Source organism: Coptis chinensis, chromosome 6, assembly GCF_015680905.1.
Source record: "Coptis chinensis isolate HL-2020 chromosome 6, ASM1568090v1, whole genome shotgun sequence".
In the NCBI taxonomy this organism is placed as follows: domain Eukaryota; kingdom Viridiplantae; phylum Streptophyta; class Magnoliopsida; order Ranunculales; family Ranunculaceae; genus Coptis; species Coptis chinensis.
This window is the reverse complement of record NC_141461.1, coordinates 42,241,866-42,264,144: the sequence shown is the minus strand read 5'-3', so window position 1 is coordinate 42,264,144 and position 22,279 is coordinate 42,241,866. Positions and strand designations below refer to the sequence as shown.

The following is a 22,279-nucleotide window of genomic DNA, read 5'->3' as shown; positions in this document are numbered from 1 at the left end:
TTACATTCATTTGCGTTAGTGACTGATATGATATCTATGCTTATAGTTCAGGACATAGCTACTAGACAGGGAATAACTCAAGGGAAGATTCTCTTTTCATAAGCAAATTATACTCATACATGTGGTGAGGAAATCAAATCTGTCTAAAAACAGACGTGTCAAAAGTGAGCTTATAAATTCACTGAGACCTAAACTTCAAGTATAATCATGTCTATTCATAAAAATAAGTTCCTCTAGCATACATGAGAAGTACAAAAATGTTCTCAATCTCCAAACATGTTCATCTGAAATGATAGGTTGATATTGTGTTGATCCCTTATATCCAATCAATTGACACGTCCAACTAGTCTTCCTGATCCTGCTCTTTCTTCGGTTCAGAGTTTCCAATCTGTGGTCTTTTAATAGCTGAGACGAAAACGATCACAATTGCAGAAAATTAATTAAAGAGGAAATCATTAATGTGCACAATTGATCTCCATTAGTTGTAATGTAGAAAAACAAACATATTCTCAAAGGGATAATATTAAAATTCTCAAGTAAATAATAAAAGCTATTCACTGAGGGTGTGTTTGGCAACCAGGATTTTAGGGTGGAATTCATAATATATTTGCGAAAATTAAGAGTCACCTTGTTCGGCAACCTTTTCTGCACTGGAATGGAAACCTCAAATTCCCAAAATCAAAGAATTGTAAGTTTCTATAGGGGCAGAAACGTGAGATTTCCATATATTTAGGAATTTTAACTACTTGAAATTGTAAGTCTTGACATTATATTTTCAAATCCAATTCCAAACGAAAGCTTCCAAACAGACCCTAATGGGACAAATAAAGTTCATGGTGTGTAATTGGTTGTTGAAAATTTTCTTTTCCTGATAATTAGATTTCAAGGGTCTAAGTAACATTTTTTGAAGTACAATACCATCCATCTTAAGCCTTTTCCAATAAACACACTCAAATGAAAAAGAAGAAGATATGTAGACCTCTATATTTAGGACACTGAACAAAGACAACTTCACACCAGATATTTTACTATGACATTCAATAACAAATGACGACAGTGCTAGACGATCAAGGACAAACACTACTAGAAAACTGTAAATAGATAGCATTTATTCAATAGATAGCTTTTATTAAAAAAACGCTATTAATCTTTTTGGGATAGCGTGGCTCGGTTTAGTGCTTCAATGGAAAACTAAGGATAGCATTTGGACGAATAGCACAATAAAATTGATTGCATTTGTGGAGAAGTGCTATTGTTGGCAAGTCAGTTATTGGACTTTACCCCAAATGTATAGCCCCCGCTTCAAATGAAATTCCAAAATTTCAGCCCGCATTTTTTTTTTTTTTTTTTTTTCCCCATCTCCTTCCAAAAGAAGCAAAATAGCTCCCGTCTAATTTTCTCTCTAATCAAAACCGCCACCACCATCACCACCCCCATCAAAATCGGAAACCTTATCGGTACTGATCTTCTCCTTGAAAAACCCAGTCTTCATTTTTTACAATTTCTTCTTTGTTTAAACTTAAATAAAAAATCTTTCCTTTATATTTTAAAGGTTCTTCAATTGAAAATATTCGACTAATAAAAGTGTTAAATTGCAGGCAAAGCAGGGAGAGGTACACTCAAGTAAGTGTTGTGTGTTCCAATTGTATGATTTATTCATTTATTCTACACTGTTTATAACGGATTTAGTCACACAACATGATTTCAAAGGCTGAAGAATATGTTATGGAAATTTGTTTTTGATTTACATTTTTATTAAGTTGAAATGGTATATATAATAGATTTCATTTTAGTAAAGACATATAATAGGCTATAACGAACATGTTCTCTTGAATGCTTTGATACTCCTAACTACTGATGATTTATGGTTTATGATTTCAGACTACTAGATTTTGTATCTTGTAAGTTAACACTAACTGTAGTGCTTGACTCTAGATATTTCTTCTTAATTTTGGTTATAAAAAGTTAGTTGATAATATGCTCTGGAGTTTCTCCCTCAACAACATCTCCACTTAACTTAACCAATCTTCCTACACCTAATAAGATTCCTGGGGCATATTAGAGAAATGCGGGGTTACGGTTTAGCCGGTGATTTGTGATTGGCTGCTAGACCAAATACAAATAGAGTGACAATTTTTTACAAGAATGGTTTTGCAGAAGTTTTTTAAACTTCAACCCCTTTTTGTTATTTTCTTAGAGGGAATGAGGGATAGCATTTATTGATTCTTAAAGGATTTGTATTATGTTCTAATTAGGGTGCAATTTTGTTATATATACCTCAAGGATGTTGCATCCAGTCATTAGTATTTTGGGTGGATTCTGGAAATTGACAATATGACCCTTGCATTGTCAAGCGCATATTGAATTGGATGCATTGTTTTATTCTCCTTAGTTATCACCAAATTCGTTAGGAACTCTTGACTAGGGGTGAACTTTCCATGAGTATATTCTTTATCTATGCATGTGTTGCACCTTTATAGCTTGCTATTTTTCATATTTCTAGAATGTTTTCTAGACTACTTAGTGTTTGGATGCACTCCCACTTGAATGCCACTCTTAATATGTGAGTTGTGCTCCAGTCAATATGGAGGCAAAGTTTTCTCAGTTAACTTTAGATGTTATAGGTTTGTCACTATTCAATTACAATTTTGGCTCACTTAATACGTATCGTCCTGTTGTCACTGCACTGAAAGAGGTTGAGACTCGTTCAACAGATCTTTTACCACATTGGAAGGCAGGTGGTTACATCAATTCAGTTATGTTGTTCCCATTGATTATGTTAGATTGGCATGATAAGTATACATACTTGGCTTGTAACAGTTTATCAGTTTATAATTTCGAGGGCCTTTTCAACTGAAACATGGTCACACTATAATGTAAGTTATACACAGAAATTAACTTCTTCCAAGTACTCACTACCTAGCCCTAGGGTTAAATCTCATACTCAACTTCAGAATACAAAGCTTGTATATTCAGAGATTAATTATGGCCCATAAAAAGCCTCAAGCTTCAAAGAGCCTCAATCTTGGATACATGTAGCTTGCTCTAAATATTTAAGCACTTCATTTCGGATGTATCTTCTTAAGTTTCTTTTGAAAGAAATTAACTTTCAAAAGCATTCATTTTTATATTATTTTTTGTTGTTCTATAAAACAAAATGGTAGATTATGCAGACAGTAAAAGTTCTCCTGAACGTGAAGTTGAGGTGGGAGGTGCATCGTAGATGGGAGTCATGGTTATGGAATTGTCATCTGGTGCAGGCTACTCAAAGCCAAATGGGGTAAGTCTCTTGAAATACTTATTAGATTTATGTTTTGCTTATAACTTCATTCTATTAATGAGACTCCATGTACAGAAGAACACTGTCAAGAGAAATCTTCAGCCTATTGGGTGATTTTTGTGTGTTTGGGTAACCATTATGATTCCAAGTTGCTATCACATTCACCCACTTGATTTGATGTTTTGAAATTCTTAACTTAAAATAAATCATTTGGAATTTGTACAGGGTAACAGATGTAAGTGCAAAGCAACTAACGGAGAATTGCAGACAAGTTTTAGGGGTATGAGCCCAGGCTATACAAGTACCTTTGGACCTAGACGACCCCTGTTTCAGACTTACACAATGGGTTGGTGGTAGTTTTACATTGGTGGCCTGATTTTGTAATTATAATTGTGTTTAGAGTTTGTCCCTTTGGATATGAGCAAGGTATAATGATAACTTAGTGCACTATTTTGAAATTGCTCCTACTCAATTTTCTTTTAAGCGAAACCATTGTCGCTGCAGAGAAAGTAATGGCACCTGACGAACTTGACTTGAAGTCCCTAATCATGGTAGCTTCCTTGTATTCCTTCTCAACTCAGAAAATATTTTCTATTACTACTAAGTTTTTGTTGGCACTGCACCATTGTGTGGTTGGTTGGTACTGTTCTGTAATTTGAATTATCTGGAGACACATCTCATTTTTGTTTCATTTGTTTAATTGTTAAGTGTATAATCTTGGATGACGTTATTAAGTTCTCGTGAATCTTGCTCATCAATATCCGTAGGGATGCGCCATTTGTCTTACCAACCCGAGGTAATTAAAGTTTTTGTGACCTTGTTCTATATAGGTTTAAACTGCACTCGCTCTCTCTTGCTGCCTCTCTTCTTCTGCCTTCTTGTATATCTAACATGTTTTAATTGATATGAGCAGTGTTCGTTTTGCTACACACGGTGACAGTACTCTGAGAAATATGAAGACCAGTTCGACTCCTTTGCTGAGAAGGCCATGCATGAGGTTAAGAAACAATATGTAGTCTTTTGATGCCAAGGTAATTAGTAAGATTCCACGAGGACCACTGAAAGACAAGAACCTTCTGTAAGGGTCAAGGTACTCATTCTTAACTTACACAATTGCTTAGCTTCCCACTTATGTATATTTTTCTCTTGCAAGTTCCAATGTCATTTTTAAACTTTGTTTTTGTCGCTTCTTTGTAGGTCGATATTATGATGATGATACGAGGGAGGTGGCAGAAAAAATTGTAAGTTGTTGTCTATATTGTTTTATAGATGTTTGAGTATATGTAATGATGTGTAATGTGTAGTAATTGTATTACATATAGCAAACATTGTTTAGGAAGTCCTGCACCATGTTTTGTAAGTTCATAGCCACGCACCAAGCCCTCCACCAGCCCCACCTGACCAGCTGCATGCAGGCCAAAACAGACCACTCCAGGGTCCCTCAACAGGCCACTGCAAGCCACATCCAGTCCATTTGACTGAAGACTTCACCCTGTAACACCTTGGCCAATACTTGGAATACCTCTCCTGCTAAGGGTTACCTTCAGTCCAAATTTCATGTACAGGGCCAATGAAAACTTGGGTGCTACAGGATGATCCTTTACAACCCTCACTCGATAACGATAGATTTTGGAAGATGATAAAGTGAATTAGACAGTAATTTAGTGTTTCTACTTTTTCCTTTCTTGGATTATTTGTATAAGATGATATGTTTAGAATGGGCGTGCTTGCTGATTTGAGTGGGAATGCTGGAGTAGATTATTTTTGCAAACTGGAGTAGAATATTTTTGCAAACACAGGAAGGGGGTTATAGATATTGTATTATCGAGGACATTCGAAATGGTCTTGGATGTACCTTATGATCAGGTCTACATCCATAATAAAGATCTTATGAAACGATCGAAACTAGCTAGCTTCTAAACATGTTTGCTAAGTGTGTTGTTCTTTAAACTACTGGAAATAAAGATGACAGGAAAAAAATAATGAGAATAGAGAAGTCAATCAAATATGTAAGTTAGTGGAGCCCTAACCAATATGCAAATCCTTTACAGATATTTGGGTCTAATTGAAGCACAGATATTTGGATGTATAAAGTTATGGTGGTGCTTCTTATCACTTTGTGAACTCTGTGAGGTTGGAATTAAAGTTTTTACAGACCAAGCCCTCCACCAGCCCCATTTGACCATGCAGGCTATAACAGAGACCACTCCAGGGTCCCTCGATCAACTGGCCACTGCAGGCCACATTCACTCACCTTAGGCCACATCCAGTCACCCTAGACCACTGCAGGCCACATCTAGTCACCCTAGACCACTGCAGGGTCCTCAACAGGCCACCCCAGACCTCATTATGTAGACTGGTTTCTTGGCACATTTTAAAGTATGTTTGTGTACTGAATTTTATGTCAAATGATGGTCTGAAACTGAAGTAGATACTGCCTTAGATCGACTGAAGATTTAGGTTGTGGTTTGACTTGCAGGTTGGGCATGTGCACCGCTGTCTCTAATCCCCATCAAATTGGCAAATGCCATGTTGTGTAGGTGTTAATGTGTTATTTGCACGTTCTGTACAAAGGTATCATGGCCTAATTATTTTAGACCAATGTCTTATTCTCCTTAGTTATTACCAAATTCCCCGTGCAAGAGTAAACATATGGTTTCATGTTAATGGAAGAGAGGTCAGTACCTATTTAAGCATTGGATAAATCTCTACTATTAATTTCAACCACATTTAGTTTCCACAAGGACTCGGGTAATTGGTACCTTTTTCATATATCTTGTTGACCTCAACTTGTTAGTATATTTGAACATGATTGTTTTTAGTAGTTAAATATTGTTATTAATATCTATGGCTCATTAGTCATGTAGAGATACCATTGAACCAATGTGCTTGGTTATAACTTTTCTTTCTGTATTAATTTCTTAGGCTAACTCTTGCCTTTCTTCTAGTAGTGAGTCAATTTAAGTTAGGTGATATAATGGATCCATAAGCTCAAAATGGCAAGAGCACTCAACTAATTGAGAGATTGATGGTTCGAATCCCATCTGGATCCGGTTGCATTTTTGTTTTTCAATTTGATAATAAAATGTGCATAGGTTTCTAAAACGCCATAAAAGAGGTATAACATTTGTTTTAAAAAAACGCTATTGAAACAAAGATGGCGCTAAAGAAAAACGCTATTGAAATGCATAACACTTTCATAATAAACGATATCGATTTTTTAATAGCACTAAAATAAAACACAATCATATTAATAGCATTTAACACAAAACGCTATAGATATGTTAACAGTGCTAACAAAAAACGCAATTAAATTAATAACATTTACTAGAAAACACTATCAAATTAATTGCGTTGTTTTGGATAACACTATCAATAAAAGCATAGCATCGTGTTTGATACTTGGTCACCAGAACGTCAAGCGGGAGCGAGAGTGAGAACAGAAGCGGGAGCGCGAAAGCGCCTAAGTTGAGACGCTCCCATTTTGAGAACGCCTATAGAGCGCTTATATACACTAGTATAATTTATTAATTAATGAGTTACTAAATCATGAATATTAATTACCAATGATTTTTCAATTAATAAAAGAATAAAACAGATTAAAAAAAATTGATCAAGGAACAAAAGAACAAACCGTATGCAGTGTCTTCGCCCACTAAATCGTGTATGTATGCCACCACATTTTCACTCCTAAGTAGTAATAACTATATAAAGGACTAGTGGCCCTACAGACTACAAAAAAGAGTTGTACAAGTACTAACTAGTTCTATGTCAGGATATGTTGGGATGGGGAGTATAGTATAATGGACTTAGTCATCTTCTCCAGACCTTTGCAATTTTAGTTTAGAGAGAGACCCACGGAATCTATCAACTGAATGTATACAAAAAACCAATTTGGTTCATTATTCTCCTTCAAAATAACACGGAAACTCGTGAAAAAACTCTTGCTAATTAAATCTTTATCTCTTCAATTCTTCAATTGGGTTCCAAATCATACGGAATTTTGTTGATCTTCAATTTGCTCATTTGGGGTTTAGAATCTCTGATAATACTCCAGATTTATAATTATTGTTCCTTTAAGAAGATTGATTGGGTTTTAATCCAGTTGTAAACTTACCAAATAAATGATCAAAAACTTATAAAACTGATCTCTCATCGTCAAGAGCAACTTTGAAAATTGAGAGCGGGGTTTAGAAAATTGAGAGCGCGGTTTCGAAAAATTCAGAGCATAGTTTCAACAAGGTTTTGCTCTAAAACCGCCAAACCGCGGTTTGAGAACGGGAGCTCCATACCATTACCATGGTTTTTGTGACTAAGGTTTGATAGTGTTTTGTAAGTGCTATCAAGTAAAATTCATAGCATCTTTGGGATGCTATTTATGTACTTTTCTGCAGTAGTGAAAGATAAAACAATGTAAGTGGGTAATCAATAACTCACATTTGAGAGAAGATCCAGCAAGACAAGTAAGCCTTGATTTTGTGCTCGCCTCAGCCAATGGAGTTGGTTTTTCCTTCTTGGCCATGCGCACATCCCATACACGTATGACCCCATCTGATGAAGCGGATGCTACTGTGCTACTGTCAAGAATCACGATGCCCTTCACACGAGCAGAGTGCGCACCTTCCAAGCAATATGCAGCCTGCCCACTGGTTGTGTCCCATGCCATAACATTGCAGTCCTCTCCACCAGTAAATAGAAGGCCATTCTGTTAGAAGTATACTAGATTCAATCAAAAACAGTATTTAAGATTTAAAAGAAGGGGACTCTTGGCTCTGTATATGCATATCCATCTGGACTTCCATCTATGCATTTCAGTTTGTTTAGATCATTAGAGAACATCAAATTAAGACATCCTAGTACCTATCCTCGGGAAATTTTTATACCATAAATGTGATACTTTCAAACTACATGAGAATCTTTTCGCTAAAATGCAGCAACAGTTTCTGGACATTTATAGTTACAAAAACTCTGGAAAAGAAGATTTTGATGTTGGAAGAAAAATAAACATTGAAAGCTAGCTGTAAACATGTAGCTTGAAAGGCTGATGAAGAAACGAAACCTTACCGGGGCCGATGCAACACAAAGAACCCTCTTCTGATTTTCCATCTCAAGAACCAACTTAGCATCCTCTGACTCATGCACAGATACCTTCTTCTCCTTCACCATAAAAAACCTCTCCCCTTCCAAATCAAATTTTACTATTGTTGCCTCTTCATCCAACCTACATAAAAAGCTCCTTCTCCCTCTAACAAGATTCAACATAGCCAGACATGCATCTCTTCCCACAGTTAAAGCCAGTGTACCAGAAGCATGTATACTAAGATCATTAACACCCTTCTTGTGAGCCTTAATCGTTTTGAGATGAAGAAAGGGATCGGCATCATAGATGGACACAGTGCCATCATCTGAACCACTAAGGAGGTTTCTGGGGAAAGAAAGAGAAGAGGGGTTGTAGAAAGAGACGGAAGTAACAGCTCCTTTATGATCCATTAATGATCCAACTTCGGAGGATGAAGAAAGATCGTAGATTTTGATGGCATCGTCTGCACCACCTGAGACAGCTACGGGACCAGAAACAGCGACGCATTTGATGGTGGAGAGATGGGATGGATACGAGAAGAGGGGTTTTAGAGTTGATGAGTCTCCTGTTTTCAGTTTGAATCCCCATATGAACTTCTCATAGGATCCTGCCACCAGAGTCATCATCTATCAATCGTACCAAAAAACAAATGGGGGACTAATCAATACGAAAAGGCAGGAAACAGAAGAGGGTTTAAGGTTTAACTAGGGCTGGACCGGGCCCATACTTGTTTGGGCTTAATTAGGCCCAGTTCAGATTTGGCTTTTTATATTCCATTTCCGACAACGGAGTAACATTTTTTTTTTTTTTAAGTCCATCGGTTGAAATTATTAGGGTTTTAAATTTTCTTAATTCAAGAATCAGTAAGTCTCTATTTTCTCATGTTACATTTTGACTATTATATTATATTATTTGCTTTCTTTAATTTAGTAATCACAATACAATCTCGGTATCATTATTTTACCAACTATCTTTATAACCATGGACGTTATTGTTTTTTAGTCATGTCAGTAGAAGATGATCAAGTGTGGAGAGATCTTCTTTCTTCTATTGTTTCCATAAACTTCACCAAGAGTGATGTTGAACTCTCACCAGAGGATGCTGCTTGGGTGGATTCTTGCCTAGTTAAAGATCCAGAATTGTCAGACAGTAGTTGGAATGCTATGAAAGATGTCTTACTAGACGTCGTGCTCACTCCTGAAAATCCTCAAACTTATGATACTGCAGTAGCCGAGAATGATGGAATTCCAAGTGGAACGGTTACAGACGTTCTGATGAGTGAGGACGCAGAAATGCCACAAAATCCTCCTAGTGGAACCAAGGGTGAACGAGTCTTGGAAGAAATTGATTTAAACATGGTATCGGAAGAAGAAGAAGAAGAAACTGAACAGCTTCAGAGTTACTTGAAGAACAAGTCAAAGGCTTCTCTTTTGAAAAAAGATATAAAAGCTGAAGTTAGTCTTACAAATGAGACAGAATTTCCAATTGATGATATCTTCAAGGTTTGGGATCTGAACACACCCGTGCCTGAGGAAGATGAGCTTGTGAAGCAGTTGGAGGAGTCCCTTACGGAGAGTTACCTTGCAACACAACCATTGGCTCTTGAAAATTCAGGCAGTGATTGGGACATAGGGACAATTGACAGTCTTATTGCTGGCCTTACCGATTTGTCGTTGCAACCATTATCTGGTTCATAATTTTGTGTCAAAAGTCCTGTGGATGTATAGGCGAAAATGTAGGGTTTGTTAGATTTTTCTTATATTGGTCATTTCAACATTATTGTGATGTTCAACTCTTTCATCTCGTACAATGTTTACAGCGATTGTTTTTGTTTTATTTTTATTTTTTTTCCAGTGATTATTAGTCTATTACCTAGCATGCAAATGGAAGTGTTAAGCATACATGGATACATGGATATGCGGCTACAGTTTATTACCTCCGATTTGACTGCTACACACGTACAAAACCTAACTGAAAGATACATGGATATTCGGCTGAAGAAGGAACAAAAATTGCAAGCATTTGTTAAGCATGCTAGCAGATGGGCTCCTGTTTTGAAGCTTGATACTTCGAAAATTTTGATCATCGTAACATTCAGTAAAATGCATATAAGGAGCAAGATTGAGGAGCACATTGATGTGTTCTTTGAGTGGATCAAGAACAGACAACAACAACTTCAGGTGGTTGCTGAGGACCAGAGGAACACAAAATGTTTTCATGCGGAACAGGTGCACCACTGCCAGGATAAAGTATTGGTGAAGGGTCCACTGTGGCATAGTCTTCTTCCTCTCCTGTATTAGCTGATCCAGCTTGAGAGCCTCCAGTCAGTTCATTTACTTGTGAAGGAGATAAGGCTGACGGAAAACATGCCGTTACTGATGCCCTGTCTAAGAGCATCAGCATCACAATGATACATAGTATGTGTCTTACCAATTTTGCAGTCAACATCTGAACGATGATCTCATGCTCAATATCTAGAACTGATCTGTACTTGAGGTTGTCAATTTTATTAGATGCTATTAAATGTCTTTCTTCGACGAATAACCATGAAGATTATTATAACTTTGGCTTTTTTTGTTTTTTTTTATAAAGATAACTTTGGCTTTTAAAAATGATCATTTTGCTTAATCACTTAGCTAGGGATAGAAAGATGGTTTAATCGGTTCAGTTTACTTGTCACGGACAAGAGATGACTTGGTCATGCTTCTTGAATGTTTTTAGGCCGTTATAACCAGCTAGGTATTCAACTTATCAAGCACTTTCATTACAGAAAATTAAATTTACTTTCTGAACACCTTTTTTACTGTATGTTTGGATAGTCATCTGATATCATTATAGTAGTTGAATCATAGTACAATAAAATTCCAAATAGTATAATTGTACGAGTGTATACAATTAAAAGAGATAAAAACCTTAGGCTATTCGCACCCGATAAGCGGGATACTTGCTTGTCACAGCTCCATTTTCTTTGTTCTTCTATACCAATGAATGCCCAACACAAACGATTTCTTGATCCCAGAAAATTCTCTTTTTTCCTAAACCATCAGAAACCTACTTTCCTGCTTGGCAGTGATGTATGTTGAGAATTAATGGAGCAGCGGGAGAGAAAGAGAAAGCAATTGTGTAGGTAGTGATTGAGGAGGCTGTGGTTTCTACCGACGGAAGTAGGAATCAAGGTAGCAACAAGGGGATACAACATGATCTATTTTGGTGGTTATGCTTACCAAGCTTATCCTATTGATTGTTATGCCACATAATTCAGTTAATCTTTTGGTTGAGACCAATATTCTGAAATGTGGAGTAATGGTGGAGGATTTAGATTACTATTTTTGACTGCAGGTGCCTCGGAAGCCAATAAACAAATCCCTTGACCTTTCTCAGTAGGCTGGTTAGGCTGACAGTAGAAGGTCGCAGCAGAGCTGCCTTGACCAGCTGCTGCTGACTTTGTGAATGTGGATATTTAGGTGATTCATGAGATAGAAACAACTTTCAGGCGCAAAGAAAAAAAGAAACGTATTTTCTTGCTAATTCCAAGTGGATAAGAAATTTTGATAAACTAGGACCTAAATATTTTGATCTGAACATTTCTACATTTTTTTTATAGGTTTCAGTCTTAATAGGTTCAGGAACCCCTGCCGAAACAACCATTGTAACCTTACTGGTTACTTTCCAGATCCCCAAACCCTTACAAAATTTTCTGGGACTTCATATATAGCTATTTACACAGTTATCCAGCTATATTCTTTGTTGTTTTCCCTTCCTTGTTAATCCAGCTGTAGTTTAAAAGTAGTAATGTTATTGTGTAAAGTTTCTAACAGCGTACAAGAATATGACGTTGTTCCACTTGAATATTTGATGTTGTGGTGACGCATTTTGACATTTACAGGTTACCACCATATGAGATATTCAGAGCAGCAGCCAGCACCTGTCCCCGAATTGACGGAGTAAAGCAGATGCTAGAACTATAATATCAAGCAATAGTTTCAGGCAAATTTCTCTTTTAACTAGATTTCAAATGATGAAAAAAAGAGATGGATGTTGATGCAGGATAGCGTAATGAACTGGGTGCCTTGTTTAGCAACGAACTAAATGAAGAAGACCTGGATGCATAACGAACTGGAAGCACAACGACCTATGCAGGAATGCAGGATTAGTCTTACTAAACATCAGGTCTAGGTCTAGGTCTTTACGCAAAAGACTGTTTAGTCTTTTCATCAAGTCTTCTATTATGGTTGTTTTAGGGATGCCTATAAAAGGCCAGTTTGTAAACGCGAGCTTTGGTTTAGTAATATTAACTAGATTTTGGACTCCGCCTGGGATCTATTAAATATTTTGTGTGTTGAAAATGCTTTACAAAATGTCTTACACAAATTTTCGAATCAGAATATATTTTTATTGAAAATAAACTGAAATACGTTAATAAGCAGCGATTATAGTGCTTAAGTACTTGGAAACTAAGGGATCAAATTGAGATAACCTCTTCACTTTGTGGTTTATGATATTAATCTGTAATTTTCAAATAGAATTATCTTAAACTCGATCTAGCTTATATAATAGTTTTATTAGATTTATGGTGATTTAGCGGTAAATCATCACCGCTCAGCTTACGTATTAATGTGTACAAATCACTAAAACAGATTGATTGTTTTCATATCGTCAAAGAATACACTACTCCCACTTGAAAAGATTTATCACATAAACGTGTCTTACGAACGGGTGTCATTATATTAAATTATTCTAAAAAATATTAGCAACTATACATAGCTATGAGATATGAAAATTATATTAATTATTCATTTAAATTTTTTGCACCACTCTCTACAAAAAAGAAGTATCAAACCTTGATAACTATAAAACTCATTGACTTTTTTTATTGTTAGGTTTAACAATAGAAGTTTGATTGAAGTTTTGTGAGAATGTCCAATGTGGCGAATATAATATTAAAGTTACTTGAATAGCAAGGCATTTCCAATCATAATAAAAGAATTATGATAAACACTACTTAAAATGCAAAACTATATTTGTTGAGACATTTATTTTCCCTACATATAATACAAATATGTTTTAGGGTTATTAGTTCAATGCATTTGCATCAAGTTTTTGATTTTCTATTAATTATTCTTTGAGGTTAGTTTAATGTAATACGTTGCATCAAGTTTCCAAATTCTCATTAATTATTCTTTGAGGTTAGTTTAATGTAGTTGCATCAAGTTTTCAATTTCCCGTTAATTATTATTTGATGGTAGTTCAGTGCAATTGCATCCACTTTATGATTTCCAAATAGTTATTCATTAAGGTTAATTCAGTACAGTTGCATCTAGTTTTCGATGTTTAGTTAATTAGTATTTGAGATTAGTTTATTTCATTTGCATCCAGGTTCCAATCTCCCGTTAATTACTCTTTGAAGTTAGTTTAATACATCTGCGTCCAGTTTCTGATTTCTCGTTAATTGTTTTTCTAGGTTAGTTTTATAGTTTACAATTTCTATACAGTTTGCATACATGCATGTAAGAGTCTGTTTTTATAAACTCACTTTCATTTTTGGGTTCCTAATTACTCGTAATTACTCATGTGAGAAGGCTAAAAAAACGGACATTTATGCTTTGAGGTCAGTGCGATACAGTTACATCCGACTTCTGATTTCCAGTTAACTAGTTTTTTAGGTTATTTCAATGATTTTGCATCCAATTTCTGATTTACCGTTAGTTAATCTCTGATTTTAGTTTAATGCAGTTGCATCCAGTTTTTGGTTTTCCGTTAATTATTCTTTGAGATTAGTTTAATACAGTTGCATCCAATTTCCGATTTTATGTTAATTGTTCTTTGAGGTTAGTTTAATGCATTTGCATCAAGTTCCTGATTTTCTGTTAATTATTTTTTGAGGTTAGTTCAATGCAGTTACATCAAATTTATAATTTCTCGTTAATTATTCATTTAGGTTAGTTCAGTGCAGTTTCATTCATTTTTCAATGTTTCGTTAATTAGTCTTTGATATTAGTTCATTGTATTTGGATCCAGTTTCCGATTTCCCGTTAATAACTCTTTAAGGTTAGTTCAATACATCTGCATCTAGTTTATGATTATTTATGTTTTTTTATTCAATTATATCCGGTTTCTGATTTCCCACCAATTATTCTATGAGGTTAGTTCAATGCAGTTGCATTCGGGTTTTGATTTTCTGTTAATTATTTTTTGAGTTTAGTTCAATGCATTTGCATCCAGTTTCTGGTTTCCCATTAATTATTATCTGAGGTTTGTTTGATGTATTTGCATACCGTTTCCGATTTTCCATTAAATATTTTTCAAGAATTTGCATCCAATTTCTAATTTCCTATTAGTTATTATCTGACGTTAGTTTAATGCAATTGCACCCAGTTTCCGATTTCTAGTTAATTACTTTTTGTGTTTAGTTTATTGCATTTGCATAAAGCTTCCGATTTCCCGTTAATTACTTTTTGAGCTCAGTCATGTATTTGAATTCAGTTTCCGATTTTCTTTTAATTATCCAATGTGGTGTGTAATACCAACTTCTACTGATCCATTTACAGTGTCTTTGCAAACATGACATAAAAAGTAAATTATGTTTGATTTACTATGTAGGATCATCGAAGATTATCCAGTTCCCGATTTCCCATTAATTATTCTTTAAATTATGCATGACTCACTATGTATAATCTTCAAAGATTATCTATGAATGGGCAGGGGCGGAACCAGGATTTTACTCAGGGGTTATGAAGTTGAACTATAGAAATTTTTTTATGAAGGGTGTGGGCCTAGATGAAAGTAGGTATATATATAGAGTGGGCCTATATGAGTATATCAAGGATGTTTTATTGGGTTTGTACATGTGCTGCCCACATATTAATATGGATAGAAACCTGCCATTTTCATAGTATAGGACTATAAATATAGTAATTTTTTTTTTGGTGGGGAAGTTAGCTAGGGGGGGCTATAGCCCCTGTTAGCCCTCTCCTAGGTCCGCCCCTGCAAACGGGTGTTATTATATTAATTATTCTGATATTTGCAAATATGCAGAATTATTATATATTAATATTATATTGATCACTCAACCAAATTTCTTATAACGTGAAAATCTCACTCTCCATTAAAAAAAAAAAAACTCGCCTTTGATAAAACCCTTCAACTTTATTTTGTTGTTTAATAATAGAAGTTTGATTGAAATTTTGTGAGATTGCCTAATAAGGTGAAGTTCATATATATTGAAGCTACTTGAATAACAAAGAGTTCCCAATCATACGGAAAGAGATAAGATAAACACCATTTTAAATGCAAAACTATACTAATCGAGACATTCCTACAACATATAACCCAACTATGTTTTGAGGTTAATTCAATGCATTTGCATTCAGTTTCTGATTTTCCGTTATTTATATTTTAAGGTTAGTTCAATGCAGTTGGATCTAATTTCCAATTCCCATTATTTATTTTTTGAGATCAGTTCAATGCAGTTGCATCCACTTTCTGATTTCTCGTTAATTATTCTTTTCGATTAGTTCAATATATTTGCATCCAATTTTCAATTTTCTGTTAATAATTGTTCTTTGAGGTCAGTTCAATGCATTTGTATCCAGTTTCTGATTTCCCATTAATTATCATGTGAGATTAGTTTGATGCATTTGCATCCAGTTTCCAATTTCCAATTTCCCGTTTATTATTTGATAAATTAAGTTGCATTTGCATCTAGTTTCCGATTATTTGACGTTAGTTTCATTTAGTATTATATATTTTTTAAAATATTTGTCATTATTGCTTTGCCGTTATTATTTTATTTTTTCATTTTCTATTTTATATTTTGTGATGTTATTTTTTGTATAATTGTTTTTAACTATGTTTTGAGGCCGTGTTAAGGATATATTCGAAATAAGTCGGTGCTTTATCATAAACACTAAAATTGTATAATTTGTAATAGGGAATTAGTTTCTACAAATCACCTATTTTTTAGCAATTTTTTTTATTTGATCAAATATATAATAATTAGAACACTAAAAGTGTTTGATTCGTAATAGGAAATTACCTTTTACAAATCACCTATTTTTTAGTAATTTTTTTTATTTGATCAGATATATAAGAATTGGAAATACACTCAAACTCTCCAATATATAAGAATTATAAATACACTCAAACTCTTCAAAGAGGTTCTATGTATGTGGGATTGTAGGCTATTAGAAAATACTATCTTTCATATTAGAGTGTCACATAGGAGAGAAAAAAAAAACTAACTCTCATATTAGAGTGCTACATAGGAGAGAGAAAATCCTCCATTAGAGGTCTCTGCTTTAGTATATAAATAATAGATATCTTCACTTTACAAGAAGTAAATGGTGTTACTCAGGTACCGATAGATTTGAGTATGCAAGGATGTAATAAATGGAGTGACTACGTGGTGAGATTCTTTATAGAGCAGCGCCTCTCATTCCCATATGCGAAAAACGTCCTTCAACAGCGATGGAAAGATAAAGGGTCATTTGAGATTATTGCGGATAAAGATCTGTTCTACTTCAAATTCTCTAGCAATGAAGCTCGTCAAGCAGTTTTAGAGGAAGGTCCAATCTTTATTGGTGGTCGTTACTTTATCATAAGTCCATGGACTCGAGGTGTTGAAAAACATCGAGCAATGGTAACAACAATCCCTGTGTGGGCTAAATGTCACAACGTCCCTAAGGAGCTGTGGACTGATAATGGTTTGGGGTTCGTAGCTAGCAAGGTGGGCATTCCTTTCAGTCAGGATGAAGCTACAAAGCAAAAGAAGCAAATTGATTATGCTCAACTATGTATTGAGGTAAATGTTTCTGTTGAGCTTCCAGATTCATTTACAGTTGAACTAGCACCAGGAGATGATCGAATTATCTCGTTTGAGTACCCTTGGATCCCAAAAAGATGTGAGAAGTGTCAAAAGTTTGGGCATGAAACTAAAAAATGTTTGGGTGATGCAAATTCAAGGAAGCTGAATACCACTAACAGAAGTGGAAGAATGAGTAGACTCAATACTGTACAATCTACTGGATTGGATGCTAACAATAATGTAACCAGTTCACAGGAAGCAGGAAGGCAGAATGAAAGAATGACTCCTAATGCCAATGTAAGCTATGAGAATGTTATGAGGAATGTAACGTATGCTGGCAATGGAAGTGGAGAAGATATGAATAGAAGAATATGGAGAGTTAGGAGTCGTCCTAGTGCCCTCTCTGAAGGTGCAGGAACAAGTTGCATAAGAAATGATACAAGCAAAAAGATTAGGGAGCAGCCCACTGGTACAACTGCCCAGCATGAACCAAATAGCCAGAGTAGTGGTGCTCAGGAGAATGGGACAGAGGTTGAAGAGCTCAATACTGGTGTACATGAGACTGGAACCGATCCTTCCATTGGACTTTAGCTAGTACTTTTTGTGCCTACTGAGATAACAACTCCTATAGTAAATAAATATGATTTGTGAAACTATGGATATTCCTCATGTGAACACTTTTTCGCAAAGAGAAACTTCAAGTAACCAGAGAGATAAGAGTAATATGGTTATACCAATCCAAAGTCAGCCTAGAGTTATTCCGATTAACTAACTGCCATATATGTAGTAGAGAACGAAACATGTATGAAGGGCTAGTTGCTGAAAATGAGGATGAAGATGATGATCTCTCAGAGAATGAGACTGAGTTCTTTACGGATTCAATATCCCCAACACTTGTTTTGCAAAAGAGCTCATCAAGGTATGTAGCGCCTTCTCAGGATCAAAATCAATGGACTACTGTGAAGCCAAAAAGAATTGAAGCAAGCGGATCCAAGAGTGTGCTTCAGGAGAAGTAAAGCCTACGCTGGCAATGATGAAGAAAGTAAAGTCGTTACTGAAAAACAAAAAGATGAGAAATCTTGAGGACTACACCAAAAAAAAATTTGGATGATGCTTTGGGACTCACTTATGTGTGTTATGCTTGCAAAAGTTTCTTTTGGCAACTATGAGAAAGCGCTGACTCACCTTAGGAAGGATAATCCTAAGATTGTTAAAGAAATCATGACTAGGAAGTAGGACTACTATCTCTACTTTCTTAGGTTCGATTGCAGGACGACTAGTATGTTATTATGTATGTTAGGCTTGAAGCCTGTCGGTATAGAGTCTTTGTGTTCCTCCTTTCAATGATCTAACTCTTAGGGAGGCTTGTAAGGTTTAACCTTTTGCAATAATAACAAGTGGGGAGTCTGCCTTAACCTCAACTTAATCTTTAAAAAAAAATATTAATATCTTCATTGTTTCTTGATTAAAGAACAATTCTATATCATCGATTCTCGGTTAGCGATCAATTATTCAGATTGTTTGTGAGCTAACGCCCCGCTATTCCTACATCAGATGTCATAACCCATTACGTGGTATCATGATCTTTCCAATGTATACTTGGATTTTGATCACCAAAAATGAATATAAAGTATCTCTAAAGAATGTTATTAATAACAGAGAAAAACAACCAGTGACTATTTCCATCTATTGGATGGTGTAGTTTACATCTTCATTGACTCAAATAGTCTGTAAGGTCAAGGAATATATTGATAAAAACAGAAACAGAAGAAAAAGGCCACATGCGCACATTGCAACATTTACTGATAAGAGATAGATTGTCCTGGAAAAAGACTTTGCAGTGCAGCTGCTTAAAGTGAAGATTCTATCCCTTTACGTACCACAGATGAGAACTGACCAAGTTCAATGAATATAACTCATCCACTCTGAACAACGCTGAATGAACGACCAAGTTCATCGACTAAAGTTACAGCAGATGCAAGTGTGAGAAAGTAAGTGAACTTGGGCTCTGTATTTAAGTGAATAGTTGTGGACATTAAGTTTAAGCTCCTTCTATTGAAAAATTATGCATGGTACGGTACGCTTGGTATCCCCTGGAGTTCCTCCTGCCACTTCAGTAGCGATCCTGAGTTGAAACCTGTTTTACTACTGAAGGGTTTGGAGGAACTCTAGGTGTCATCGAGCATTATTTCTTCATCTATCTGATAATTTATATAGATAAACTAAGTGCGTATAGAACATATAATGATGGAGTAGGGAGGTGCCGTTTGGCTGATCATTAGACATGATGACCAATCAAAATCTTTTCAAAGTATGAAACTGATATTAGACCATTTTAAAGACTCAAACCCAACAGAAACACCAAACATGCATGGGATTTGGTGTGATACGAGTCATAATGTGCATAAGCATATTTTAAACGGATAATTAATTTGAGCTTTTTAGAATACAAATATTGCATGTCTTACAGTCCTTTGCTTTCTTGAACAGCAGTGCCAGCAATATGGCATTACACACTAATGACATTAATTGACAATCTTAATATGACAGGTTATCGGTGGAATCCCCTAGAAGAATTGCCTGAGGAACAACATTTTACGACTACCTTTCTACTTATTGGTGAATTACTTCAGCAAACAATCTTCTCAGTTTGGAAATGTGGACAGCATCGCTTTAGCATATCCTAAGAACATCCCAACACCTTGCTCCAGTGGAGAACCTGATGGAATGGCCTATGCGATAACCTATACTTACAAGGATTTTTGGGACCGAACTTAATTTGGCGCTTGCTGCTGTATGCCATAGTGCCACCAACAGATTGTGCGTGAGGATCTCCCTCACCTAAACATGCTGGTATTTCTCTATGTAATTCTCTTTAAAATTAACTTATCCAGGAGAAAAAGAAGATCGAGAAGAGTTCCTTCAGTGAGCCTTTTCAGTTTATATCAGTATATAATGACCAGGGTATGAGCTCTTTAATTGGGTCATGGAAGCAGCTAGTACTGGAACAGGTGTCCGAAACAGAAACTTCATCTGTTCAGAGATCAATCATCCTATAAAAGCAATGCAGAATGCTTGTGGCCAGTCAGACTGAAGGAGAAGGCACGCACTCATGTTGACAGGGATATATATCTCATGGACTCATGGTGTTTACTTTTCTCTTCTCTTTGCTATCTACATTAACAAGTGGTGGTATTGTGGTAGTATGTACTGGGTAGAATTGAAGACTGCCCACTTGCAAGAAGAGCATAGAACCACCACTTCAAAGAGGCGAACTAATAAATGTAGAAAATGCTGACAAGCCACTCCTGAGCATAAAGATATGAAGGTCATACCTGCTTGGTGGATCTCACACTAAAAGTTCGATAATTAGCAACACTAGATCGTTTATGTGCTTAGAATATGTGACGAAATTCAACTATTATGAACTATCTTAGGAAGCAATTAATTAAATTTTGCTCTATAGCATGTTTTGCTTTTGAAATTGGTAGATGTAAATACATGCGTGATGGCAGTTTAGCTTGGGGTGGCACTAAATCACTAACGCGACTATTTCAAAGCATTTCTTGTAAGATTCTTACTTCATCCATATTAAGCACAAATAAAATAATCAGTTAACTATGTCGGCCAGTAAGTAAATTGCTGGTAGCCTTTTTACGAACAAAAACAAATACAAATAAACATACAAGCAGCAAGCAATATGGTTACAACATATGTGATCCAAAAAGAGCTTTCTAAGGTTATTTTATCTAAACCTTTCTCACAAGCTAATTATGAGAAAGCTAAGACTCGATCTCAAGTGCTAGCTTTTTGATTGGCTGGTTAAGGAATAGAATTTCTGGAAACAAAAGTCTACTAATCATTGGACTAAGGATGGGGTAGAAATACAAGGTTTTTTCATTTGTCTACCATTTATACAAGGAGGAAGAATAGAATAGAAAAGTGTAAGAATGATGAAGGGGAATGGAGCATTGGTGAGGAGGAAGTAGGAGGTATTATCAATGATAATTACTTCCAGAACATCTTTGCTTATGATCTCCCTCAGTCAAACGAAGCTATTCTTGCTCTGTTTTCTCCTTGTATAACTGATTGGCTAGGGAAAATGATCTTCTTACCGCAGTTCCAAGTAATGACGTTATTTGGAGAGTAGTCAAGAAACTTGGTAGTTTGAAAGCCCTAGACTTGATGGCTTTCACGGGGTGTTTTTTCAAAATTGTTGGGATGTGGTTGGACCCAGCATTACTGTTTTTGTCCAAAGTTTTTTCATTACAGGTGTTTTAAACTCTGCTTTCAATGAAACATTTATTGCTTTGATACCTAAGATCTTTAATCTTGATCACATTTCTAAATTTAGACCTATAAGTCTTTGTAATTTTTGTTATAAGATTATTTCTAAAATCCTTGCTAATAGACTTAAGTGCCATGCATATTAATAAGATAGTGCCGCCTTTTGAAGGGGCTTTCATAAGAGTATAGGAGATAACACATGTTTAGCATGTGAATTGTTTCATAACATGAAAACCACAAAAGAGGGTTGAGTAGTTTTAAAGATAGATAGAGTTGAGAAAAGCCTATGATAGAGTTGAGTAGTCTTTTCTCAATAGTATTTTTGAAAGATTTGGTTTTAGTGAAAGATGGAGGAAGTTGATTGCACAATGTCTCTCTAGTGTTTCTTTCCAAGTTTTACTAAATGGCTCACCGTTGAATAAGTTTAGACCTGAGAGAGGACTAAGACAAGGAGATCCACTCTTTCCATTTTTTTATTTTTTATTTTGGTGTTTGAGGCTATTTCTGGGATGATTGCCAAAGATGAGCATGATGGCAAGATTCATTGTATTAAGATCAAAACGAGATCACCCCTATCACTCATCTGCATATGCTTTATGTAGATGATCTCATCCTTTTCACTAAAGCTAATATGGAGGATAGGGGTATCTTAAAAAGATCTTAAGTGAATACTATGAAGCATCTGGACAAAATATTAATTTTGATAAGTCTAGTATGTTTTTCAATAGAAATGTGGGCTTTAGGAATAAGCTGAAGCTTAAAAGATTATGGAGAAATAGACTGTTTGATCGATACCAAAGAGAAGTACCTCGGTATTCCTATCATGCTT

General features: G+C 35.5%; 2 protein-coding genes across 4 annotated transcripts; one reads left to right on the top strand and one right to left on the bottom strand.

The window, feature by feature from the left end:
- Nucleotides 1–73: 73 nt before the first annotated feature.
- Nucleotides 74–9,033, bottom strand: LOC147493040 (Transducin/WD40 repeat-like superfamily protein). Its single transcript, XM_086565202.1, has 3 exons — nt 8,345–9,033; nt 7,718–7,985; nt 74–405 (listed from the first exon to the last, which is right to left on the bottom strand). The coding sequence occupies exons 1-3, from the start codon at nt 8,984–8,986 to the stop codon at nt 344–346; spliced, it is 972 nt and encodes a 323-aa protein (XP_086421328.1). The 5' UTR covers nt 8,987–9,033; the 3' UTR covers nt 74–343.
- Nucleotides 9,034–9,136: 103 nt separating this feature from the next.
- On the top strand, nt 9,137–12,670 carry LOC147493039 (uncharacterized). Of its 3 annotated transcripts, XR_015198190.1 has the most exons (4): nt 9,137–9,223; nt 9,363–10,095; nt 10,215–10,777; nt 12,247–12,670. XR_015198190.1 is itself a non-coding variant. In XM_086565204.1 (3 exons), the coding sequence occupies exon 2, from the start codon at nt 9,365–9,367 to the stop codon at nt 10,055–10,057; it is 693 nt and encodes a 230-aa protein (XP_086421330.1). In that variant the 5' UTR covers nt 9,137–9,223; nt 9,363–9,364; the 3' UTR covers nt 10,058–10,095; nt 10,215–10,933. The 3 variants fall into 3 exon arrangements, 2 of the variants coding, with proteins under 2 accessions (XP_086421330.1, XP_086421329.1); XM_086565204.1 differs by lacking the exon at nt 12,247–12,670 and having other exon boundaries at nt 10,215–10,933; XM_086565203.1 differs by lacking the exons at nt 10,215–10,777; nt 12,247–12,670 and having other exon boundaries at nt 9,363–10,196.
- The last annotated feature ends 9,609 nt before the right edge of the window (nt 12,671–22,279 follow it).